The sequence below is a fragment of the Piliocolobus tephrosceles genome, chromosome 13 (assembly GCF_002776525.5).
Source record: "Piliocolobus tephrosceles isolate RC106 chromosome 13, ASM277652v3, whole genome shotgun sequence".
Lineage (NCBI taxonomy): Eukaryota > Metazoa > Chordata > Mammalia > Primates > Cercopithecidae > Piliocolobus > Piliocolobus tephrosceles.
The window spans coordinates 15,374,995-15,383,696 of NC_045446.1; the positions used below are offsets into that span (position 1 = coordinate 15,374,995).

Here is an 8,702-nt window from a genome sequence, read left to right on the forward strand (position 1 = left end):
GAAGGTTTTGCCCCAGACTTCACACAGCCATTCGAGTCTTAGTCCAAAATATATGCTCAGGAAGGGCCTTACCTGACCACCCAGTCAAAAGTAGCCTCTAGTCACTCTGTATCATATCCCCCAAATTTAAGTCTCTGCATAGCACTTGCCTTTTTAAATGTGTTTATTCTATAATGTAAGCTCCATAAAACTTTTGTCTATCTTGTTCCCCATCTAGAATGGCTCCTGACAAACAGTAGGTCCTCAGTAAACATTTATGGAAAGAAGGAATGGATGAATGGCATCAGATACTTAAGTAATCCAAGTCCAAACCAGGGACACCAAACAATCATTTGCAAGAGATCGAAAAGAATGGGCTTTCCCAGCTTCTTACCACCTGAAATCTCAAGTTATACTTTGACTTACGGTCTAGTTCCAATCAAATAGACAAGAAGGATAGCTGTACTGGAAGGAAAATGAGCTATCTCTGGAAAATGATTAGATATGATGAAATCTCATTCCAAGATTATCACCAGCCTCTAACTCCCCACAGTAAATCCAGCACTGACAGCAGATTTACCATCTATTTACCTAAGCACAGAGGAAAGGGGAACTATCATAAGAACTCACGGCCAGGGCCAGGTGTGGTGGCTCACGCCTGTAATCCCAGCACTTTGGGGGGTCGAGGTGGGTGGATCACGAGGTCAGGAGATCGAGACCATCCTGGCTAACATGGTGAAACCCCCTCCCTCCTAAAAACACAAAACAAAACAAAAAAATTAGCTGGGCACGGTGGCAGGCGCTTGTGGTCCCAGCTACTCAGGAGGCTGAGGCAGGAGAATTGCGTGAACCCGGGAGGCGAAGCTTGCAGTGAGCCGACATTGCGCCACTGCACTCCAGCCTGGGCAACAGAGCGAGCACAGAGTCTCACACCTGTAATCCCAGCACTTTGGGAGGCCAAGGTGGGCAGATCATGAGGTCAGGAGTTTAAGACCAGCCTGGCCAACATAGTGAAACCCTGTCTCTACTAAAAAAAATACAAAAAATTAGCTGGGCATGGTAGCAGGCACCTGTAACCCCAGCTACTTGGGAGGCTGAGACAGGAGAATTGCTAGAACCCAGGAGGCAGAGGTTGTGAGCCGAGATCGCGCCACTGCACTCCAGCCTGGGTGACAGTGCGAGACTCTGTCACAACAACAACAACAAAAAAAACTCACTTGGCTCACAGGTAGGTTTCTTGGTTTTCCCCTCCTCTAAGCATTTTAGCAATAAATCATTCCAATGATATTTCTATAACACTTAGAGGAAAAAAAATAAATTATACCAACTTCTATGACATGGCAAAAATATTTATTAAAATGATTTTTAAGTTTGAACTTTATTGGAAAGAGTCCCTCTAATTCACACTTTCAACCTAGATAAATGGGTAAGAACCCTATATGGAATATAAAGCATTGATTTTTAAAAACCACAAAGTAGCACAGTGAAAGAAATGCAATTCTCCAGGGTCTTAGAGAATTCAAAGTGGCATCTTAGGTAGTCTAAGCAACCAATTAAGAGTCTCATGGTTTTCCTTTTGGTTCAAGATTAGAAGAGTCAGGTTACCACTACCTGTTTTTAGAGGTAGAATATGAACTTCTACTAGTCCACAGTTTACTGGTCAAGTGGCCCCAACAGAGTCTCTTATCTCAGCCCATCTGCCTCTAGGGGTGGCCAGAAGATCTCTATGTCCCAGGCAGCAAGGCTTCCTGCTGATCTCTACTTCAGATCCATGAACCGGATGTCCATGATGAGAAGGAAGTTCTTAGGCAGTGGGCGGGGGGCTGGAGACAGAACAGTAAACACCTGATGCTCCAGGTCCACACTGGTCACCACAATGAAGCCAGCTACACTCGTCTCGGACAGGTTCTCCTCTGTGCCCTCGGCAGTGCTAACGCTCAGTAGGTGGTGCACCATATCTCGCCCAGGAGTGACGGGTACTAGCTTGAGCTGATTATCCTCTTGAGACATGCCCAAAGGTAAACAGGAGTCTGGGATGGTGGGTGCCCCAACTTTGTAGATTTTCACATCTGAAAATTTGACATTGAAGGCATGGGGATAGAAACAGCCTCGGAATCCATAAAAATACTCACGGATACGCTCATCCCTACATTCCCGCCGGAAGTCCTTGGAGCGCTCCACCACACCCCCAGATTTAGGGAGCAGCACGGTGCGTACAAAGTGGGGGAGGTCCCGTTTCAGTTCATTGTACAGTCGTTCTTGATCCAGAACCACAACGACATCCACCTCAAAAGCTGAGGCTGCATGCACCAGAGCCTGGTAACCAGAGCCCTTGACCCAGCCACAGGTGTTAATGACACAGCCACTCACAGATGCCCTTCGATTCACCTCACACCTTTGGTTGAACACATCTGCTAAACGAGATGTAATCTGCAAAAGAGAGGATCCAGGTAAGAACAAAAATACCCAGACAAACCCATGGCTACTTTGTTCCTCTTTAGAATAAGTGCTTTTAGATATAAGAAAAATGACTTTTTTTTTTTTGAAACGGAGTCTCACTCTGTTGCCCAGGCTGGAGTGCAGTGGTGCGATCTCAGCTCACTGCAACCTCCACCTCCCGGGTTCAAGTGATTCTCCTGCCTCAGCCTCCCGAACAGCTGGGATTACAGGCACCAGCCACCACGCCTGGCTAATTTTTGTATTTTCAGTAGAGACGAGGTTTCACCATGTTGGCCAGGCTGCTCTCCAACTCCTGACCTCAGGTGATCCACCTGCCTCAGCCTCCCAGGTTGTGGGATTACAGGCATGAGCCACTGCACCCAGCCTGAAAAAATGACACTTTTAAGGGCTGTAGTTTTGACAATATAACATGGATTTAATTTTTATGTTGCTGCTTCTACCTCCTGTTTTATGCCATAAGTAAAAATCTAACAAATTACTAAGAATAGATCCACAGAAATGTTTAACAATCTGAGACTGACTTATATTTGGCACTGCCTTTTCTGAAGTAATGCAGCAGAAATACCAGCTGAGAAAATGCAGTGTTAACTAGTAAACTTCCCCAGTTTCCTACCCTGATAGCAACCCTTCCCTCCACTTCACCTTTCTCTGGCTCTGACCTTATTATAAAGCTTGATGTTGGTGCCAGGAGTGGTGGAACCAAAATGATACACCAGAGGAGCCTGGATAGAGAAACCCTCTTCCACGTCTGCAGGCCGCTCAATGTAGAGGGCCCCCATGGTACCAGGGATGGACACAGAACCCTGGCCCACATCCAGCTCCACATAAGTGGGACGGCGGCCCAAACGCACTGCATAGTTGAGCAGAAGGCGACACACTGTAGACTTGCCCACATCAGTGGGGCCCACTACCATCACACGGGGACCGCGCTCTTCTTCCTTTTCTGCTTGCCTCCGCATCTGTTCCAAGGCTGTGTGAGTGTTGAGGTAAAGCAACATAGGAGTGTCCTTGGAGACATAAGCCACCTCAGTGCGGCCGCTCAGTTGCACAGAACAGCCATGCCAAGTGAAAACAGCCACCTTGGCACCAGCATCAAAGGTGAATTTCTTGTTTCGGGTCAGCTCTGTGCCAAAGATCTCTGCCATGCCAGTCAACAACTCCAACTGAACTGACTGAGATGCCTCCACCTCAAAGCGAAGTTCTGTTTCTCGCTCTAGTTCAAATTTAGTGGTTGGCTTCTTGTCATCATTAGCCTCTTCTCCCATCTCTTCTGTGTAGCTGCTGCGCCTAGAACATAAATTAAATATCAGACCTAATTGTAAGTCAGTCCTCTGTTACAAAAACATCCAATGGGGCCAGGCGTGGTGACTTATGCCTGTAATCCCAGCACTTTGGGAAGCTGAGGTGGCTGGACCACTTGAAGTCGGGAGTTCAAGACTAGCCTGGCCAACATGGTGAACCTCGTCTCTACTACACATAAAAAAAAAAAAAAAAAAAAAAATTAGCTGGGCATGGTGGTGGGTGCCTGTAATCCTAGCTCTTTGGGATGCCAAGGCAGGAGAATCACTTGAACCCAGGTGGCAGAGGTTGCAGTGAGCCGAGATTGCACCACTGCACGCCAGCCTGGGCAACACAGCAAGACTCCATCTCAAAAAAAAAGAAAAGAAAAGAAATCATCCAATGGGCCAGGCACAGTGGCTTAGGCCTGTAATCCCAGCACTTTGGGGCACTGAGTTGGGCAGATCCCCTGAGCTCAAGAGTACAAGACCAGCCTGGGCAACATGGTGAAACCCCATCTCCACAAAAAATGCAAAAATTGGCCAGGCCTGGTGGCTCACGCCTGTAATCCCAGCACTTTGGGAGGCCAAGGCGGGCAGATCACCCGAAGTCACGAGTTCAAGAGCCGCTTGGCCAACATCGTGAAATCTCATCTTTACTAAAAAATACAAAAATTAAGGCCGGGTGCGGTGGCTCAAGCCTGTAATCCCAGCACTTTAGGAGGCCGAGACGGGCGGATCACGAGGTCAGGAGATCGAGACCATCCTGGCTAACCCGGTGAAACCCCGTCTCTACTAAAAAATACAAAAAAACTAGCCAGGCGAGGTGGCGGGCGCCCGTAGTCCCAGTTACTCGGGAGGCTGAGGCAGGAGAATGGTCTGAACCCAGGAGGCGGAGCTTGCAGTGAGCTGAGATCCGGCCACTGCACTCCAGCCTGGGCGACAGAGCGAGATTCCGTCTCAAAAAAAAAAAAATTAGCCAGGCATGGTGGTGAGTGCCTGTTGTCCAAACTACTCAGGAGACTGAGTCAGGAGAATCACTTGAACCTGGGAGGTGGAGGTTGCAGGGTTGCAGTGAGGCAACATCGCACCACTGTACTCCCGCCTGGGCGACAGAGCAAGGCTCTGTCTCAAAACAAAACAAAACAAAAACATACAATCAATGTTTCCCCTTACCTTGCCTTAATTCTCTCCATATTTCTTATCACCATCTGTCTCACTATATATTATGTCTTCCCCGCCTTCCCCACCCCAAAATGTAAGACTTGGGCATTTTTGTTTGCTACTGCATACTACTTAGAATAGAGCTTGACAGACTGTAGACACCTCAATACATTGCGTGAATTAATGTCTCAGACATCAGAGAAAAACCATACCTACAGATGGACAGAAGATTTAATTATATCACCCTCCATCACTCTATTGGTAAACTCCAGATTTGAGAAGGTAACAGATGCCCAGACCCCAATCATCTTAGTCAACAGGAAAGGGCGTCTGCAATACGGATGCAAAGCAAAGAACACCGGGTTTGAACTCAGAAAACAGCATAAGCCTCGGTTCTGTAACTACTAGTAGTGTCTTTAGACAATCACTTAACTTCTCTGAACCCTTGAAGCTGTCGACTGGAAAGCACTTACACTTCCTCAAATACAGTGCTGTTCTTGGTGTTTATAGGAATTGTGGGAGGGAAAAAAAGCACTTCGTAAACTAGAAAACGACAAGGAAACGATATGAACTATTTCTGATCCTGGACTGCAGCTCTAGGTTCAGCATTTGTCCCAACATCCCCAAACACCAAAATCTCCCCGGACCCCAAGGAGGCGACAGTTGCGTTCCTGCCCTTTTTTAACTCACCTGCGCAGCCAGGAGCCCAACAGGTAAACCCAGAAGGTCCTCCAGTGCAGAACTTAAACCAAACTACAAGCGGTTCTTGCCCAGACCCACGCCGGAAACAAACGCAGTTCCGCACTTGCGCTATGAAAGGACACGCGGTTGCGCGCTGCCCTTTGGGACGTGTAGTTTGCCGGAACAGTCGAGAGCGGGTGCACTCGCTAAGCCGCTCGGCCTTCTGGGAGTTGTAGTCAAAGGATTGTTTTGAACTTGACGCCAAGGGTGGGAGGGGCGGCGGCCGTCGTTATTCTTGAGGCCGGAGGGAGGGGTGAGGAGGCGTGGCGGTTGCGCCCCCGTGCTGGTTAGCTACAGGTCGAGGGACCTGGCTTCGGCAGTGCGCGTCCGCGGCCGGAATCTCGCCCCAGATTTCCTGCTACCCTGCAGCCCAGGAAAGAGAAGCGAGGCCCGGAAGAGAGGGGGACTTACTGTCTAGGTCTAGGTCCCGCGACGGCCTGCTTGCCTGGACAAGCCACGAAGCACAAAATCCTGTTTGGGCAGGGGGAAACCTAGGGGTAGGGAAAGGGAGGTAAACAGCCCGACAGAGGTTGCACCGAGTTGTTGTCGCCCGCCTGACACAGTCCTTGGCACATGGAAGGCATTTCAAAATTTTTTTCTTTAATAAAAGAATAAAATTCCGATGATTTCTTCCAGCTACAAGTCAGTCATTACCCAACAACCTCTCTCCCACTAAACGAGGATTTTTGTTGGCCACTCATTTCCCTCCATAAATCCCTGACAGTTACAGGTCAGTCATTTGCCCCGCAGCCAACAGGTTCCACCACGTCTATAATCCTCTTTTTGCTAACTTGGGCTTTGGAATCTTATATTATTTGCTATACTGCTTACATCACTGTGTGACTTTGAGCAAATCACAGGCTTCATCTCTCTGAGATCTTTTTTTTTTTTTAATTTTTGAGACAGGGTCTCGCTCTCTCGCCCAGGCTGGAGTACAGTGACGCGAACATGGCTCACTGCAGCCTCGACCTCCTGGGCTCAAGCATGACATCGTTTTTTGTCTGCAAAGTGGGAATAATAACAGTGCCCAACCTAAAGTTGTTTTGACGATTGCAGGAATGTGCCTGTAAAGTACTAAGTACAATGTCTGTAATACAGAAAAATCTGAGGTCAGCTTTTACGTTTTTATTAGGGGGGGGGGGGGGGGGGGGGGGACTATAATACCATTCGTGCAATACTTAACATTTTTCAGATCCCTTTCAGGCATCTTCTTTCACAGCCGCCCTGTAAAGTCAGCTTTATTATATCCAATTTCAGATGGGAGAGGAGACTAAGATAGGTGCAGGGATTTGTCCAAACATTAACATAACTGAGTCCAGTTATGATAATAGTAAACATTTAAGCTGGGCGCGGTGGCTCACGCTTGCAATCCCAGCACTTTGGGAAGCCGAGACGGGAGGATCACCTGAGGTCAGGAGCTCGAGACCAGTCTGACCAACATGGTGAAACCCCATCTCTACTAAAAATAGAAAAATTAGCTAGGTGTGGTGGCGGGTGCCTGTAATCCCAGCTACTGGGGAGGCTGAGGCAGGAGAATCGCTTGAACCCGGGACGCAGAGGTTGCAGTGAACCGAGATGGAGTCACTGCACACCAGCCTAGGGAACAGAGCGAGACTCTGTCTCAAAAAAACAAACATATTTATATATTTTTATATGCCAGATACTGGTCTATGGACTTTTCGGGTGTAAATTCATTTAATCATCGCCAGAATCCTATGCAGTAGGTACTGTAATTGTCATCTTCACTTTACATGTGAGTACTTTTTTCAGTCCTGCTCAGGTAGTTAATTCATATTGAGGAGACTGGGAAGATTTTCTGGTTGGTTCGCCAGAAAGATTTTCTCCTGCTGGTCCTACTTAGCAGCACTCCCCAAGCAGTGCCATCCTCACTTGTCACTTCTGAGTTTTCTTTGATGGTTTGCTTTAATTATTTCTTTCATTCAACATGTATGCCTTAGCTTTTTTTTTTTTTTTTTTTTTTTTTGAGATGGAGTTTTGCTGTGTTGCCCAGGCTAGAGTGAAGTTGTGCAATTTCAGCTCATTGCAACCTCTGCCTCCTGGGTTCAGCTGATTCTCCTGCCTCAGCCTCCCAAGTAGCTTGGATTGCAGGCGCGCGTCACCATGCCCAGCTAATTTTTGTATTTTTACTAGAGATGGGGTTTTCACCATCAAGTGATCCACCCGCCTTGGCCTCCCAAAGTGCTGGGAATACAGGCGTGAGCCACCGTGCCCAGCCTATGCATTAGTTTTTCAATTAACTATTGGGTGTCCCCAATCTTCTCTTCTTTAAAAATTCAGTTCCAGTCTTCCATTTGCAAATTTTCTCCCTGAGTGGGCTTATCCTCACCTTTTTCCATGCAATCTATCTCCCAGATCTGTTTCTTCGCCTCTACTGTCTCCCTTGAGGCAGTTTCTCCCAGTTACCTGAAAGTCATTTTTATTTGGATATTGTATAACCATCTCAAGCTGAACTTAGGGGAAAAAACCCCTCCCTTCCTTTAGACTGCTCTCCATTTTGCTTCTAAAATACAGAAAGAGTCAGGACACAACATTTAAAGCATCTGTGCTTGACTACACTCTCTTCTCTCACTTTTTTTTTAATTGTTATTTTGAGATGGAGTCTTACTCTATCTCCCAGACTGGATTGCAGTGATGCGATCTCAGCTCACTGTAACCTCCATCTCCCGGATTCAAGCTGTTCTCCTGCCTCAGCCTCCCAAGTAGCTGGGATTACAGGCTTCCACCACTGCACCTGGCTAATTTTTCTATTTTTAGTAGAGACAGGGTTTCACCATGTTGGTCAGGCTGGTCTCGAACTCCTGACCTCAGGTGATCCACCTACATCGGTCTCCCAAAGTGTTGGGATTACAGGCATGAGCCACAGCACCCAGCTCTTTTCTCAGTTTTAATCTTTCACCAAGCACTCCTGCCATCTCCACCCCACCCCCAAACAATACTGTCATCATATGTTCTTATTCTCCTCTCCGGCTAGATCCTTGATCATTTTCTTTTTGCTTCCAAACTTTCTTTCTCTCTCCCTTCTTCCCTTTCTCTCTCTCTCTCTCCCCCCCCCCCCCCCCC

At 47.5% G+C, this 8,702-nt stretch overlaps 1 protein-coding gene across 1 annotated transcript; it reads right to left on the minus strand.

Moving 5' to 3' along the window:
- Positions 1-1,310: 1,310 nt before the first annotated feature.
- Positions 1,311-6,107, minus strand: CLP1 (cleavage factor polyribonucleotide kinase subunit 1). The gene is made up of 3 exons (XM_023215570.2): positions 5,571-6,107; positions 3,099-3,726; positions 1,311-2,409 (listed from the first exon to the last, which is right to left on the minus strand). The coding sequence occupies exons 2-3, from the start codon at positions 3,702-3,704 to the stop codon at positions 1,738-1,740; spliced, it is 1,278 nt and encodes a 425-aa protein (XP_023071338.1). The 5' UTR covers positions 3,705-3,726; positions 5,571-6,107; the 3' UTR covers positions 1,311-1,737.
- Between the last annotated feature and the right edge of the window lie 2,595 nt (positions 6,108-8,702).

Coding starts and splice junctions, on each gene's coding strand:
- CLP1 (XM_023215570.2), bottom strand. CDS start 3,704: ATGGGAGAAGAGGCTAATGATGACAAGAAGCCAACCACTAAATTTGAA. Junction 2,410..3,098: donor ACATCAAGCTTTATAATAAG/GTCAGAGCCAGA, acceptor TCTCTTTTGCAG/ATTACATCTCGTTTAGCAGA.